At 46.3% G+C, this 17725-nt stretch overlaps 1 protein-coding gene across 1 annotated transcript in view; it reads left to right on the top strand.

Moving 5' to 3' along the window:
* The window catches only part of LOC149467201 (phosphatidylinositol 3-kinase catalytic subunit type 3-like), a gene marked incomplete at its 5' end in the record, with an annotated part of 189300 nt that extends 180859 nt beyond the window's left edge, over positions 1–8441 (top strand). Inside the window, one exon of the mRNA XM_089672075.1 lies at positions 7904–8441. Coding sequence (XP_089528201.1) covers positions 7904–7918 — 15 coding nt within the window. The remainder of the gene's footprint in view (positions 1–7903) is intronic.
* Between the last annotated feature and the right edge of the window lie 9284 nt (positions 8442–17725).

Here is a 17725-nt window from a genome sequence, read left to right as displayed (position 1 = left end):
GGTACGGGGGCCCATGGCAGATTACGGGCCTGGCAGCAGCATGAGGAGGCGGTACAGGGGCCCATGGCAGAGTGGCGGAGCGTAAGCAGCTAAAATTGAAGGCCATACAGAGGCCTATGTTAAAAAGTCCCCCCAGCAGCAGCGTGGGGAGACGACTATCAAGAGTCCAATGGCAGAGTGGCGGAGCAGAAGCAGCTTCAATTGAAGGCCATACACAGGCCTAGGTTAAAAAGCGGAAGCCGTCAGCAGCGTGAGCAGACGACAGAGGCACATGGCGCAGGGTGGCGGTGGAGGCAGCAGCAATGGAAGGCCATACAGCACCCTATCACAAAATGGAACCCACCAACAGTGTAAGGAGACCTGAAAGTGGCACATGGCGCAGGGTGGCGGTGGAGGCAGCAGTATTCTGAAGCCATACACAGGCCTAGGTTTAAAACTGGAACCTAGCAGCGTGAGCAGACGACAAAGACACACATGGCAGAGGATGGATCTGGCAGCAGTATGAGAAGGCGGTACAGGGGCCCGTGGCACAGTGTGGTGATGGGGGCTACAGCAACTGGATGCCAGAAAGTGGCCGATAGGGCTATATACTGCATGACTACATAGGTGGTTTTTATAGTACTTTTATTTTGGCCTCCCTCTCAGCAGGTGTGAAAAAGGCCACCATTTTTGAACGGTAGCGAGGGTCCAACAAGGTGGACAGCCAAAAGTCATCCCTCTGTCTGATGGTTATTATTCGGCTGTCGCTACGCAAGCAACCGAGCATGCTATGGGCCATTTGTGCCAAGGAATGCGAGGGACTCCCTGCCTCCATCTCCACAGCATACTGCCACGGTGCGTCTGGGTCCTGTCTCCTCCTCCTCCTCCTCTACCAGATGCTCCTGCTCCTCCACTCCTGTCCGCTGAGTGGAAAAACCACCCATTTCACTCAATAATTCCTGAGCACCAATGTCCTCCTCTACCTCCTCCTCTTCTTCCTGTCCTGCCCCCACAGGGGTCATGTGGCGTTGAGATCTGTGCGCCACGTCTACCGCACCCTGACCAGCCATTGTTAACAGCATTTGTTCCAGGACGTGCAACAGAGGAATGACGTCGTTCATCCCATAGTCCTGCCGACTCACGAATAGCGTGGCCTCCTCAAAGGGCCTGAGCAAGCGGCAGGTGTCACGCATGAGCTGCCAATGGCTGACATCTAAGTTACACAGGGGAGTACCTTTATCCGCTTGTAACATCAGGAAATCGGTGATGGCCTTTCGCTGTTCGTAAAGGCGGTCTAACATATGTAGGGTTGAATTCCACCTTGTTGCAACGTCGCAGATCAGGCGATGCTGTTGAATTCCGTTCTGCCGCTGCAGCTCAAGGAGGGTGTGCTTTGCGCTGTAGGAATGGCTGAAATGCATGCAAAGTTTACGTGACATTTTAAGGATGTCTTGCAGTGGGATGGTGGATTTTAGGAACCGCTTGACAACCAGATTGAACACGTGAGCCATGCATGGCGCATGGCACAACCTTCCTTGACGCAGAGCAGACACCATGTTCTTTCCGTTGTCGGTCAACATGGTTCCGATTTTCAGTTTGCGCGGAGACAGCCATCTGTCGATTTCTCTGTTCATTACACTCAGAAGTTCCTCCCCTGTGTGACTACGTTCGCCAAGGCATACCAGGTGCAGCACAGCGTGACACCGTTGAGCACTGCACATGTGATATGCCGGTCGGGTAATGGGACTTGGCACGGGGGTGGCGGCTGAGGACACGGCGGAAGAAGAGGTGGTAGAGGCGGACATCTTTGCTGGACCAAGGACGTGCAAACGTGGAGGCAAAAGCGGCGTGACCTGTCCAAGTTGCTGGTGCGGCTGTGCCGGCACCACGTTCACCCAGTGGGCCGTAAATGACATGTACTGTCCCTGACCGTAGTTACAGCTCCACACGTCGGCGCTGCCGTGCACTTTGGCAGAGACCGACATGCTCAAAGACTGGCCCACCATCTCTTCTACATGTGAATGCAGGGCTGGCACTGCCTTTTTGGCGAAGAAATGCCGGCTTGGCACTCTCCACCGCGGCTCGGCACAAGCCATCATTTCTCGGAAAGGTGCTGAGTCCACCACTTGGAAAGGGAGGGACTGCAGCACCAGCAACTTGGGCAGGAGGACGTTCAGCTTTTGCACCGTCGGGTGCGTGCTCGCAAACTGTTGTCTCTTGGAAACGGATTCCAAGAAAGACTGCTGACGGAATCCGTGAAGAGGAGTAGCAGGAGAAGGAGCATCTGAACGAGCGGAAGATGCCAACGAGCGACAACTCCCCTCAGCAGAGGTGTTGGAGCCTTGACTGGCTGATAGAGGGCGATTGACGTCGGGTGACGGAGCAAGTAACGGAGCGGGTGATGGAGCGGGGGCTGGGGCAGGCAGAACCGCCGTATCTTTATCACGGTTTTCCCAGGCCACCAAATGGCGACGCTGCATATGCTGACGCAACGCTGTAGTCACAACATTGGCCCCCTGGCCACGCTTGACTTTCTGGCCACATAGTCGACATACGGCTACGTTTACTTCCTCGGGCAGCGTGACGAAAAATTGCCACACCGCCGAGTAGGAAACTTTGCCCCCGCTACTCCTCACTGGCTGACTGCTACTTCCTCCGTGCACACCGGCACCACTACTGGCCGTGGTGGTAGGCTGCAGTGGAGCTGGTGCTCTACTCTGTGGCCGTTTGGCTCCACTGACACTGCTGCGACCCTGCTGCCTCCTGGGCAACCCACCGACTGTTTTGCTCGCTGGCAAGCTGGCACCCTCTTCTCCTGATGATGCGGAAGCAATAGCCTGATGACGACGAGGCTGCCAAGTGCGATCAGCCTCATCATCATCAATTAGGGTCTCCGCGTCACTACTAGCCCCCTCGGCTGCGTGTGGGTCAGGAGACAGACCTGTCTCTAGACCGGCTACCGAGCCACTCTCCTCGCCAGTACTTCTTCGCCTGGCTGCTGAAGAGGCGGATGTCTCCCCCCGTTCCTGACCGCCCTCTGTTAGCTCTTCCTCACTGTACAGTGGGGCTGAGCCCACGGCATGCGATACTTCGCTTGGTGAGGAACACCAAAGGACAGGGGCAGGTCGAGGACACGTAATTTCAGTGGGCTTGCTCCCGGGCCATGCCAACTAACGGTTGTGTCTGACGTACCCACCGACCGTTGGCTGTAGGTGTCGGAGGTGACCTGGGAAGAGGAAGACGACCGAGTCAACCAATCGATGACGGCAGGGTTGTCGGTGGAGACACGACCGCTGGATGACACCGGGAGCACTGGCCTCTGGCTGCGACTAGTGCTGCCTCGACCCCTTCCTCTGCTGCCACGTCTGCTCGCTCCTGAAACATTGCCTCCTCTGCCACTCCTCTGCGTGTTGTCTGACATACTCTTTAATTCAATAAGCACCCCAAAAATAAAACCGGTTTTAACTCTTTGAACGTACAATAGTGGTTGTGAAGCAGAAAGTCAGTTTATTTAGCACAATCGGTCAATTGCAGCTTGCCGTTGGCTGGAAACTGTACGTTTTATGTCACTGGAATGCACTAATCACCCAAAAAATATTACCGCCACCCGGCGTGTAAATGGATCTAACTCTTTGAACGTACAATAGTGGTTGTGAAGCAGAAAGTCAGTTTATTTTGCACAATCGGCAAACTGCAGCACCAACTGTGCACGACAGCCACCAAAAAAAAAAGGGTGTATGTCACTTTAAATTTTCGATTCTTTGATAGCTGTGTCCCTGAGTAACGATTCTGTGTCCCTGAGTAACGATTCTGTGGCCCTGAGTAACGATTCTGTGGCCCTAAAGTCTCTGTGGCCCTAACTCTGTCCCTTAATACACACAGGTCTGTCTCTCTTGAATGACCGGAGGCTAATGGAGAATTCTAAGATGGCCGCGATTTATTGCTCCACCATTACACAGTGCTGGCTGGCTGCTGATTGGCTAATGCGATCACATGTCATGATTCATGACTCATGAATGCATTATGGGTCAGCGCGCCTTGTCTGCGCGCCTTCCCAGAGATCCCCGCCCCATCTTCTCTGTCCATTTTCTCCTGTCGCCACACATATCGCCGCCATTTTTGGGAAAATTCGATTCGTGCATCCGAAGTTTGCTAATCTTCGGATTCGTCGCGAATCGAATTTTTCCAAATCTTCGGAACGAATTCCACTTCGTCATGTTCGATTCGCTCATCTCTAATTGGCTCCTTGAGGGTTAGGGACTGATGTGAATGTACAAAATATGTAAAGCGCTGTGTAAATTGGCGACATTATATAAATATTTGCCATTGTCTTTGTATGCTGTAGCATTAAAGTGTACTAAAATGGGTAAACCCAGCATTTCATATGCCCGATATGTGCTTGCCGTATCTTGTACTTGTATGAAAAAGTATCCTCTTCTCTTTTTTTTTGCTTCCCTCTTGTGTGAAATCGCTGGTGTTCCTTCCAAGCCCTTTGCGTTCTTAATAAAAACTGACCACACTAGGCATGAGAGCACGGTGTGGTCAGTTCTCCATCTGTGTTTTGAAAAAAAAAAAACCTCAGTGCAACCACTATGGCATGAGCATACTGACTTCAATAAAATAAACACCAACACTCATGAAATGAGGTGAAAAAAATGTATCTATGTATCTGGTTCAAGTCAAACCGGGACTTTTGCATTTACACTCCTTGACATTGGTTCTTTTATTATATAAACTGCATTTATTTTTTTACATACTCCCCTGCTACATTTATTATACTTGTTCAAGTATCCCAGCATTTAACTAATGCCTGGAAAGCTTTGGCATAAAAGGATTCGTCCGTACGCCTGAACCATCCTAGGACAGCCGGCTTCACTTCATCATCATTGTGTTCACCGTTCCCACAGAAAGATTCATCTCTTGTGCGATTCCATGACAGGTTATGCATCCGTTATCTAGGATTAGGCGTTCCACGCGCTGCATGTTCACAGTAATGGCTGCTGTGGGCTGGGAGCCACCACGGCCTGGATCCTCACTGACGGGCGTACAGCCATCTTTGAAACGTTTCTCAACTAGGGTTCCTCCAGAGCTTTCTGGGGGTTCCTTGAGAAATTAGGAATTTCTACTAGGGATGCACCGAAATTCCGGTGGCCGAAACGTTTCGGCTGAAAACACCCCTTTCGGTTTCAGCCAAAATGAAAAACCGCACCGATACAGATGCCGAAAAAACCCCGCCCCATGCGGCTCGTTGCCACCGCTGGCCGGCCGCCACTCGGTAGTTCAGTCTTACCTGAGAAACAATCAATCCCGACATTGGGCATGAGAAGGAAAGATGGCCTCCACTCATCTCTATGCCCTTGGAGGACCGGAGGGATGTCACTTCTGGTTCTGGACATATTTTTTTTTTTTTTTTTTATTAAGCACTAGATCAATTTTTTTTTTCTTTTTTTTCTAATGCTTTACATTGCACAGGAGAGATGTGGGGTCTTATTGACCCCATATATCTCCATAAAGAGGACCTGTCACTAATAATTCCTATCACAAGGGATACATGCATTCCTTGTGATAAGAATAAAAGTGATTACAATTTTTTTTTAAAAGGAACAGTGCAAAAAAAAAAACATTAAATACATTTTTTTTTTTTTGTTTAAATGTTTAAAGTGCCCCCGTATATGTAAACTGTGTTCAGACCACACACGTGAGGTATCACCATGAACATTAGAGCAAGAGCAATAATTCTCACACTAGACCTCCTCTGTAACTTTACACTGCTAACATGTAGAAATTTTTAAAGCGTCACCCATGGAGATTAAGTACCGCAGTTTCACGCCATTCCACGAGCGTGCACAGTTTTAAACCGTGACATGTTGGGTATCGATTTTCTTGCTGTAATGTACATCCTCTTGCATATTTTACAAAACAATTGGGGTATATATTGTTTTTTTTGTTTTTTTTTTTTTAATCGATGTATTTTTTTCCAAAAAATATATTCCTTTTTAAAAAAACTTCACGTTTCAGTTTTCGGCCAAGTACATTTTGAATTTTCGGTTTCGGCACCCGAATTTTCGTTTCGGTGCACCACTAATTTCTACTTGTGCTCAAGTACTCGCCAATACCAATTACTAATACCTTTGCGGCACAATTTGAGTCCATACAACATGAATAGTCGCAAATCGCACTGCAAAGAATAGCGTGCAGTTTGAACATGGGTGCGGTGCAATTCCTGTCCGAATTGCATGCCGTTTCCTGCACTGTTCTTGTATGAACCAGAGCCTGGGTTCACAGAAGAGCGGTGAGGGAAATCGCCCTGCATCCCTGTTCAAATTGCGTGCTATTCTTTGCGTTGCAATTTGAACCCATACATTTTGTATGGGCAGCAAGCATACTACAAAGGCATTGATAATTTGTATCGGCGAGTACAAGTATTGGTACTTGCCGGTTAAAAAAAAAAAATAAAAAAAAAATTTAATATCTATACACATATTTTGCCTTTCATTTCTGTTATAATCTGAATCTTCTTTTTTCTTTTTTTTTTTTTTTTTTTTTACCAAGTGAGGGTTCACATATACTTTAACCACCTCCCGCCCGCCATATAGTAATAAGATGATCACATGTAAACGGGGAAATGCCGGTTATCGGCATTTCTCTCCTCACGAGCTGTCACGCTGACAGAGGAGAGGAGAGCCGGTAATCGACATTCCGCGGAGGGGACATGTACACTGATCAACAGAGCACTGATGATCAGTGTAGCCCCAGCAGTGCCGCCTGTCAGTGTCCATCAGTGCCAGCTGTTTATGCCTACCAGTGCACATCAATGCCACATATCAGTGCCCATCTGAGCTGCCTGTCAGTGTCACCCATCAGTGCCAGTCAGTGTCACCTATCAGTGCCCATCACTGCAGCCTCATTAGCGCACATCAGTGAAGGAGAAAAATCACTTATTTACAAAATTTTATAACAAAAGCTTTTTTTTTTTTTTTTTTTTTTTTTTTTTCCAAAATTTTCAGTGGTTTTTGGTTTGTTTAAGAAAAAATAAAAAACCCCGAGGTGAGTAAATACCACCAAAATAAAGCTCTGTCACAAAAAAAGATAAAAATTTCATATGGGTACAGTTTTGCATGACCGCGCAATTGTCATTCAAAGTGTGACAGCGCTGAACGCTGGAAATTGGCCTGGGCAGGAAGGGGCTACAGGTGCCCTGTGGGCAGGAAGGGGGTATAAGTGCCCTGTGGGCAGGAAGGGGGTATAAGTGCCCTGTAGGCGGGAAGGGGGTAGAGGTGCCCTGTAGGCGGGAAGGGGGTAGAGGTGCCCTGTAGGCGGGAAGGGGGTAGAGGTGCCCTGTAGGCGGGAAGGGGGTAGAGGTGCCCTGTAGGCGGGAAGGGGGTAGAGGTGCCCCGTAGGCAAGGGGTTAAACATTTCCTTCAATGGAGACTAAAAAAGTTGGTGTGGTATCCACAGATAGGTGTAATGGTCAAGAATCCACAACGTGTTCCTTCAATCCACTCCCCCCCCCCCCCCCCCCCCCCATTTACCCGAAGCAGATTTGTGCGTCGTTGTGCTGTCGTTACCATGTAATCTTCTCTGGCGCAGGGGTGAGATGGCTCAGCGGCGGCGGCGCTCTATAAATTAGTAAAATAATGAATGTTGTGTAATAATACTAAAAGCCATAAAAATGCTGTGACATTTGGTAATTAATCCTTATGTGTTGTTATGATAAACTATAACCAGCGGTAGATTATAAAATACAATTTTCAGCCAGTGGATAAATCACACCTTAAATGAGATTCACAACTGCCTCCCTTAAAAAGGTCAATAAATGAATTTCCCCCCAAGGCTTGTTTAAGTTTTTTTTTACCATGAGAATTGAAGTGGTTTGAAGCGTATTTATGTATGTAATGGCCTATCATTCCCCGTCTCTTCACAGTACTGGAGAAGATAGATGGAGCCGGTCACCGTACGATGGGAAGGAAAATGAACATAAAACAAGCGCATCCCAACAGATGAAGACACAGTGGTAAAGCATAAAAATGGATTGGACGGCGGTCATGTGACGGGCTTTACTGGGAAGGTGCCCAGTGTGGGTAAAGCTTACAGTGGCTTGCTAAGGGTTAATGATGCAGCCACAGCTGGCTGTTTTTCTCAGCGGTGTCTCTATGTAGATCTCCACACCTGCCAGTCAATGGGGTTATTGGGGTTATTTTTTTTTCTAGCTGTTATGGAATGCATTTACAGGAAGGGGGGGCATTACTGCCATTAGTGGCAAGTGACAGGCACAGAAGCCGGCCAATAGCGTGTGAGAAGAGGGGAGTGCTCTGATCTCAGGATACATGCTGCCAGTTCGATGCCACTAGGCTGAAGATCCATTTCTGACTTACATTATATATATTCTCTCCCACCTTGGTGTTTATATAAAGATGTCAATTTAAAAAATAATTCCAGAATAAAGTGTTCTTTGGCAATAATCCAACCTGCTGTCATTTCATGTCATCACCAACTGTAACGGAGCTTCTCTCCCCCCCCCCCTCCCATCCTGCATGCTTCTGGGTGGGCAGCTCCAGCAGTGCAATACTTTGCTATTAAACTCTTTCAAGAACAAACAAACATCCCAAAGACACCTTCCTGATCATGATGGTATCTCTCACACAGCAATTGGTATGGCTGGCCAATTGAGTCGGGAGACGCAGCTTCAATGCCAGGGTTCCCCGTGTGTCCTTTGTCTCCCGTGTGTCCTTTGTCTCCCGTGTGTCCTTTGTCTCCCGTGTGTCCTTTGTCTCCCGTGTGTCCCTTGTTCCCTTGTGTGTCCCTTGTTCCCCTGTGTGTCCCTTGGTCCCCTGTGTGTCCCTTGGTCCCCTGTGTGTCCCTTGGTCCCCTGTGTGTCCCTTGGTCCCCTGTGTGTCCTTTGGTCCCCTGTGTGTCCCTTGGTCCCCTGTGTGTCCCTTGGTCCCCTGTGTGTCCCTTGGTCCCCTGTGTGTCCTTTGGTCCCCTGTGTGTCCTTTGGTCCCCTGTGTGTCCTTTGGTCCCCTGTGTGTCCTTTGGTCCCCTGTGTGTCCTTTGGTCCCCTGTGTGTCCTTTGGTCCCCTGTCTGTCCTTTGGTCCCCTGTGTGTCCTTTGGTCCCCTGTCTGTCCTTTGTCCCCTGTCTGTCCTTTGTCTTACCTCTTCTTGCAGTATACTTTGCTTACAAGAGAAGTGTGGGATTGCTTTTTTTTTTTTTCTCCCAGTTATTCCTTCCTAGGTGGATGTGTCATTGTTCCCCTCCGACTCCGTGTGAGAACTGAGCGCTCACACGACTGCTGATCGCTGAATTCATACAGCTGCTCTGAGCGGAGAGCGGGACTGTCAGTCACCACTGTATGCTCTGCCGCCCCCCAACACTCACTGGCGTGCTGGGCTGTGGAGGGGAGGCAGCGGTTGGCTCAGGTTCTCAGCGCTTCATTCAAAGAACAGGGTTAGGTTATATTTTTTATAACCTAACCCTGCTTAAAACTTCACAACTTTATCCCTGACCTGTCTGGTGTGTTCCTTGGCCTTCATGATTCTGTTTGTTCACTAATGTTCTCTAACAAACCTCTGAGGGATTCACAGAACAGCTGTATTTATACTGAGATTACATTACACACAGGTGGATTCTGTTTACTAATTAGGTGACTTCTGAAGGCAATTGGTTCCACTAGATTCTAGTTAGGGATATCCGAGTAATGGGGGCTGAATACAAATGCACGCTACACTTTTCAATTTTTTTACAAATATTTGAAAACCCTTTATCATTTTCCTTCCACTTAACAAATATGTGTCACTTTGTGTTGGTCTATCACATACATCCAAAAACGTAAATGTATATTTTATTGGGATTTTAACATGACAAAATGTGGAATATTTCAAGGGGTATGAATACTTTTCCAAGGCACTGTAGCAGTTAAGTACAACATTATATAAGGCAGGTGTATGTGAGCGCACAAAATGGACAACAGCTGCTGTGCACAAGGTAACCAAATAAAACCTTAAAATGAGCAATATAAACAATAGTGTGCAGCGCTAAAATGATGAAAAATCAAAAGGTACAGTGGGGATCGAAAGTTTGGGCACCCCAGCTAAAAATTTGTATTAATGTGCATAAAGAAGCCAAGGAAAGATGGAAAAATCTCCAAAAGGCATCAAATTACAGATTAGACATTCTTATATTATGTCAACAAAAGTTAGATTTTATTTCCATCATTTACACTTTCAAAATAACAAAACAAAAAAATGGCGTCTGCAAAAGTTTGGGCACCCTGCAGAGTTAATATCTTGTACTGCCCCCTTTGGCAAGTATCACAGCTTGTAAACGCTTTTTGTAGCCAGCCAAGAGTCTTTCAATTCTTGTTTAAGGTATCTTTGCCCATTCTTCCTTACAAAAGTCTTCCAGTTCTTTGAGATTTCTGGGCTGTCTGTCACGCACTGCTCTTTTAAGGTATCTATCCATAGATTTTCAATTATGTTGAGGTCAGGAGATTGTGAAGGCCATGGCAAAACCTTCAGTTTACGCCTCTTGATGTAATCCCCCGTGGATTTCGAGGTGTGTTTAGGATCATTATCCATTTGTAGAAGCCATCCTCTCTTTAACTTCAGCTTTTTCACAGATGGCATCAAGTTACCATCCAAAATTTGCTGAAATTTTATTGAATCCATTTTTCCTTCTACTCGTGAGATGTTCCCTGTGCCACTGGCTGTAACACAACCCCAAAGCATGATTGATCCAACCCCATGCCTAACAGTTGGACAGAGGTTCTTTTCATTAAATTCTGTGCCGCTTCTTCTCCAAACGTACCTTTGCTCATTCCGGCCAAAAAGTTCAATTTTAACCTCATCGGTCCACAGAACTTGTTTCCAAAATGCATCAGGCTTGTCTATATGTTCATTTGCAAAGTTCAAACGATTTTTGTGGTGAGGACGTAGAAGAGGTTTTCTTCTGATGACTCTTCCATGAAGACCATATTTGTGCAAGTATCTCTTTATAGTGGAATAGTGTACCACAACTCCAGTGTCTGCCAGATATTTCTGGAGGGATCGTGCAGTCAAACGTGGGTTTTGAATTGTTCTCTCACAATCCTGCGAGCTGTTCTGTCTGATATTTTTCTTGGTCTTCCAGATCTTGCTTTAACTTCCACTGTTCCTGATGACTGCCATTTCTTAATTACATTCCGAACAGAGGATATTTGACATCTGAAAACGCTTTTCTATCTTCTTATAGCCTTCTCCAGCTTTGTGAGCGTCAACTATTTTCAGTTTCAGTGTTCTAGACAACTGCTTAGAAGAACCCATGGTGCTGATTGTTGGGGCAAGGTCGGATGAGTCTGGACATTTAAAACCTTTGAGATTGACATCACCTGGTCTTCCCAGACGATGATTGAGAACAATCCATGACACTGGCAGGTCTCAGCTTTGCAAAGGGGGCAGTGCATGCTATAAATTCTGCAGGGTGCCAAAACTTTTGCAGACGCCATTTTTTTGTTTTCTGTTATTTTGAAAGTGTAAATGATGGAAATAAAATCTAACTTTTGTTGACATATTTCAAGAATGTCTAATCTGTAATTTGATGCCTTTTGGAGATTTTTCCATCTTTCCTTGGCTTCTTTATGCACATTAATACAAATTTTTAGCTGGGGTGCCCAAACTTTCGATCCCCACTGTATATAGAAAATGACATTAAAATCACGGAATGTTTGTAAAGATTAAAATCATGTAATTTAAATAGCAAAAGACATATAAAAGTTCACAAGGTGACTTTGAGTGCTCATAAATCCTGTAACTTCCTGAAGACGGTGCTCGTGCGACAGCCTGAATTCTAGGCCATGACCTATTCAGCAGAGAGAGGAACCTTTCCACTGCATCATTTTCTGATGACATCAGGACCTTCTGGAATCCTTCTTTAGGCATGTGCAAGTATTCTCTGCTCCGCGCTGCTCAATCTCTCCGCTCCAGGATCGCACCACATCCGGAAACGCCCCTACCGGTGGTCAAAAAGCTAAGTTAAGTATAACATGCTTGTTATATTTTTTTTAATGTTTTGTTTTTATTACAGCCTTTAGAATCAATTTAAAGGAATTCCTTGGGGACCCCCAAGTCACCAGAACTAGTGTCCCCATTGGAAGAGTTTCCCTCTATTACTGTTCTGTGGACAACTGAAAATTTGAGGGTTTTCGTTTACTTTTCACTTTTGATGATGGTGGTCAACAGGAGCAATAGAGAGGGTGAATCTCCATAATGGGGATACAGAAAGCAATAAAAATCTATTAGGTACAGTTGCAAGAAAGTATGTGAACCCCTTGGGATTACGTGGAGTTTTGCATGAATTGGGCATAAAATGTGCTCTGAACATCATCTAAGTCACAACAATAGAAGAACACAGTCTGCTGAACATAATACTACACAAACATTAGATGTTGCCATGGTTTAATTGCACATAACATGTAAACATTCACAGTGCAGGGAGGAAAAAGTATGTGAATCTTTTATGCCCAATTCATGCAAAACTCCACGTAATCCCAAGGGGTTCACATACTTTTTCTTGCAACTGTATTCTGTATTCTATCCAAAAAAAATTGCCTTTTTAGTTGCACTTTTTCGTATCTAAACCCCCAAACAGAAATATAATTTATTGCAGCTTACCAGTCCTTAGATTTAAAATTAAAATGCTTGTGAGCTACTATGGAGTATTTATAATTAATAATTATATTATAAATCAGTAAATATTATAAATCAACACATTTCAATGAATATACTTATGGTTCGCTTACATTGTACACATACCCATCTTCATGTGTAGCTTTAATCAATATTATATAAATTGTGCCGCGCTTCACTATTAATCCCAAATATAAGTGTATAAATGACCTTATGTGACCAAATATGTAAATCATATAGTGATTTTCCAATTACCAGATATTGAAAAATACCATAAACCGTGAAAATTACTCTGATATATAAAAATAAATAAATATAGTGATCCAACTGAATATAATAAAATTAAAATAAAAATATAATCAAAAGTCCACTTTGTGATGATTTTTCAAATAGTGCTCCTTCTCCTTTTGACCAAACCATTAAGTAAGTTCAAAATAGCTTGTGTCCCCTTTTTATATGGTACTTTTCACCCGTTTCTTATCCCAGGCAGATGGATGGGTGGATGAGTGTAATAATTTGCTTTTTCCACAGGGGGTCTTGTCCTCCAGAGCCCTGTTTTTGCTGAGTTAAGATGGATGGATGGATTTTCTCCCTCCTGCAGGGGGACTTTCCACTTCCTACAACTACTCTCCTTATTTCTCCATGTGTTGGTATCATGCAACCAAAAAATCAGATATAGTGCTTTATCTTCTTTAAAATATTTTATTTAGGCTTCAAACATTAATGCACTCACATTTCAGAACATAAAAAAACACTTTGTGTTGTATATTGGTATCCTCTGTGTGATCTCCACACTGCCTATACTCGCTGTGTAATAGATTTGAATCCCCCTGATGAACCCACGTGACCCAGTGGCGTAACGCGTAGGGGAGGGACTCTGATGTCACGACGCTTAAAGGCGCATTCCCGGTCCTTAGATGTGGTGCCTGCGTTTAGTATGGCTTTTTTAGGCTTATTTTTCACCTGATGCTCCTGCAGGTAATGCGTTGCCTCCCTTTGTGGCTACACTCATTCCTCTACAGCAGTGTTTCTCAACTCCAGTCCTCATGGACCCCCAACAGGTCATGTTTTCAGGATTTCCCTCAGATGAAACAGCTGTGGTAATTACTAAGGCAGTGAAACTGATCAAATCACCTGTGCAAAATAATGGAAATCCTGAAAACATGACCTGTTGGGGGTCCATGAGGACTGGAGTTGAGAAACACTGCTCTACAGTATCTATGGAAAGGGGAAGACTAACTGAAACTGGTGCACTTAGAATCTGATGTATATGGTAGCCACTCGGCTTCTAACTTCAGCTTGTTCAAAGCTGATTTGGTTTCTCTGCGGAGCTGCCTCAGATCTTGCCCTCTCCTATTTTAGTAAATCCTCTCCAAAATTGTCACCCAGGTTGAACTTCAAACATGTCAGCCTTTGGTCATGTTCATAACATGGAAGTTGATGGGATTAGGTGTTTACCAAAGAAAGATCATATCAGTTTTTGCTTTCTAGTCGGCTCACGGGAAGTGCCAAGGACACTATATTCCTGGTGAGATCAACAAGAATTTGTTTGAAAATTGTTTATTCAAAATTGTTTTAGGATTTAGATATTCTACTCTAGGACACCAAATACATTAGCTTGAGGTGATTGTAGCCGTATTGTTGCACTTGCGACAGAAACGAGTGCTGTCCGTGATATTTTTTTTTTTTCCGCATTTGCACTAACATACAATTTTTGAGGACAAGCTTTTGGGGTATGTCCCCTTCTTCAAGGTCTAAGTCCTCATGCACACGGGACGTTTTTACAGCGGCTGTTTTTGGCTTTTCGACGTTTTTTCCTACAGCCAGTAAACTCCCCAGCATGCTATACTATGTGTCCATCCACACACAGGCTGTAATCAATGTTTATTGGCTGGAAAAAAGAATCCCAGAACCAGTGGGATTCTAGAGGAGTTTTGTTTTTTTAGCTGTAAAAATGTTCTTGGCGCTGAATAATGCAGTAAATCGGGGCAAACCAGAATTTTTGGTTTAACAAAAAAAACCTCCAGAAAACGCGGCTAAACGCGAATACAAAAACACTGAAAAACTCACATTTTTAACATGACTTTACACAGCTAATGTTACCAGCGTTATTAAAATGTCCCGTGTGCATAGAGCCTAAGCATTGGACTGCTTGGATCTCAAAGAAGGTCAGTCCTGTAGTCTGTGTGGGAATTGCTGGCAGATGGGATGGCTGCACTGGCTGGCAGCAGAGCAGGCTGGTAGCAGGCAGAAGTCACATCTGGACTGGCTGGTGGCAGAGCAGACTGGTAGCAGGCAGAAGTCACATCTGGACTGGCTGGCGGCAGAGCTGGCAGACGTCAAATCTGGACTGGCTGGCGGCAGAGCAGGCTGGTAGCGGGCAGATGTCACATCTGGACTGGCTGGCGGCAGAGCAGACTAGTAGCGGGCAGACGTCACATCTGGACCGGCTGGCGGCAGAGCAGGCTGGTAGCGGGCTGACGTCACATCTGGACCGGCTGGCGGCAGAGCAGGCTGGTAGCGGGCTGACGTCACATCTGGACTGGCTGGTGGCAGAGCAGACTAGTAGCGGGCAGACGTCACATCTGGACCGGCTGGCGGCAGAGCAGGCTGGTAGCGGGCTGACGTCACATCTGGACTGGCTGGCGGCAGAGCAGACTAGTAGCGGGCAGACGTCACATCTGGACCGGCTGGCGGCAGAGCAGGCTGGTAGCGGGCTGACGTCACATCTGGACCGGCTGGCGGCAGAGCAGGCAGGTAGCGGGCTGACGTCACATCTGGACCGGCTGGCGGCAGAGCAGGCTGGTAGCGGGCAGACGTCACATCTGGACCGGCTGGCGGCAGAGCAGGCTGGTAGCGGGCAGACGCCACATCTGGACCGGCTGGCGGCAGAGCAGGCTGGTAGCGGGCAGACGCCACATCTGGACCGGCTGGCGGCAGAGCAGGCTGGTAGCGGGCTGACGTCACATCTGGACTGGCTGGCGGCAGAGCAGACTGGTAGCAAAGCAGGCAGGCAATGAAGCAGGCTGGTAGCAGACTGTATGCAGGGTCAGACAACCCGGGTCGGTAACAGGTAAGCAGATCAGACATAAACGGTGGGCAGAAGAATGGTCTGGTCAGGTCACAAGCCAGGGTCAGTGTTGATGGGAGCAGATCAGGCAGAGGCAAAGTCCAAGAAACAAGCTGGGGTCAAGCACAGGTAATTACTAACAGGATCAGGCACAGGAATACAGGAGGGGGAGCTGCAGATCAGACAGGAATTTCACCAGTGCAGCTGATGCACCTTTTATAGGCCAGTGGGCACCAGAATTAGCCAATGCACATTTCCGTGCGTGTATACGCACGGCCACGCACAACAGTATGAGCACCTGCAGGTTCGCATGCAGCTACGAGCTTCTGCTATGCCATGGCCAACATGTCCCTGACAGTGTCCTTCCCTGGATACATTGTAGAAGGTGGAAAGACATTTTATGGATTCTATGCATTGGTGTATTTAGGTTTTGTGCTGCCCTAGGCAACACAAAAAGCGTCCTTGCCCCTCTCGTGGAGAAAGGCCTGACATTAACCAACATCTCAGACCTGTATACCACTTATGGGCCAGGACAATTTTTAAATTTCCAATAAGTGCCTGTTACGTGGGTATTCTGATTGAAGAAAAGAAAACAAAAGACTCTCGTCCGTCCACTTCAACCAACAGAAAAAAAAAAAACGCACAAATAGAAAACCTTCATATAAACAATCTCACACCCACAGTTGATCCAGAGGAAGGCAAAAAAAAAAATCACAGCAAAGCACGATCCAATTTGCTCCTGCAGGGGAAAAAAAAATTCCTTGATCCCCCGAGAGGCAATCTGATATTCCCTGGATCAACTTTACCTATAAATGTTATATTCTGTGTATCCAAGAAAGAATCCAGGTATTATTTTTAAAACAATCTACTGAGCTGGCCAGAACCAACTCTTGAGGGAGTTTATTCCACATGTTCACCACTCTTACTGTGAAGAAACCTTTCTATATTTTGAGATTAAAGCAAATCTCTGGGCAAAAACATCTTTACATATCCTTGGTGGTTTCCTACCTTCATTGAATGTCATCCATGTTTTGGTTCACGCAGCGCTTGCTCTGAAATAGCCTATTTTCAAATCAAACAATTCGTTCTCTTTGATTTCCTGTTTGTAAGACTGATGGCTGCTACCCCCCCCTGTTCCCTCAGTCACTGGTCTTGGCACATCCCTTCTGTAGTTCTTTCTCCAGGAAGCAGTGATGTCATTCAGCCCCACTTGTCCTCATGGGCTTACCAAGACTCTGAGACACATTCAACATGAACAGGCCTTGTGTACCAGCCCACATGCACTACAGTTTGCAAAGGTTGATGGGAAGTGTAGTTTCCTGAGAGAATAGGATATGATGTAATCCCTGCTGTTATACCTTCCCTTTGACAGAGCAGATGCTGTTATCTTTTGACTTGCAGAGATGAGGTCATGAAAATTCAATTACACTTTTGTGTAGGGGGGGTGATTGTAAAAAAAAAAGTAATCTGCACTTCAAAAGGTGGAACCTTGTTTGTGGTTTTTGTTAATGCACCACAATACACAGATTATTCCCACCTTTGTATTGCTGTGCGGTGCAATTCATATGCATTGGGGATGCGATGGGGCGGCACCAACCTTTCTGGAGTGTTGATTGTGCAGTTTGGTAGTACACAGTTTACTGCGCATTGCCACAACACCAGGCATGGGGCTGATCGAAATCAAAAAGTGGTGTGTGATCCATAGGCAGAGGCGGACTGACAACTCATGGGGCCCCCGGGCAATAGTGGACCATGGGGCCCCTGTGTCCTTGCCCAAACTCAAAAAAGCCTATGAAAAAGGTACCAGGGGCATCTCATGGGGCCCCCTACTGACCCTGGGCCCTCGGGCAGTGCCCGAGTTTCCAAATGGTCAGTCCGTCCCTGTCTATAGGCCCCAAGTTCAGTCCTTGGCCAGACTGGAAACCATCAGACTCGGCTTACCAAAACATTTGTGGCCCCTGTTCATCCACTGGGCCTGTTTCCAGCTATAACAGGGACACAAAACCTTCCCAATG

The sequence above is a fragment of the Staurois parvus genome, unplaced genomic scaffold, assembly GCF_062004578.1.
Source record: "Staurois parvus isolate SC_StPar_1 unplaced genomic scaffold, SC_StPar_1.0 ptg000119l, whole genome shotgun sequence".
NCBI classification, from domain to species: domain Eukaryota; kingdom Metazoa; phylum Chordata; class Amphibia; order Anura; family Ranidae; genus Staurois; species Staurois parvus.
Note: the sequence above shows the minus strand (reverse complement) of the source record. Positions and strands in the feature narration are given on the sequence as shown.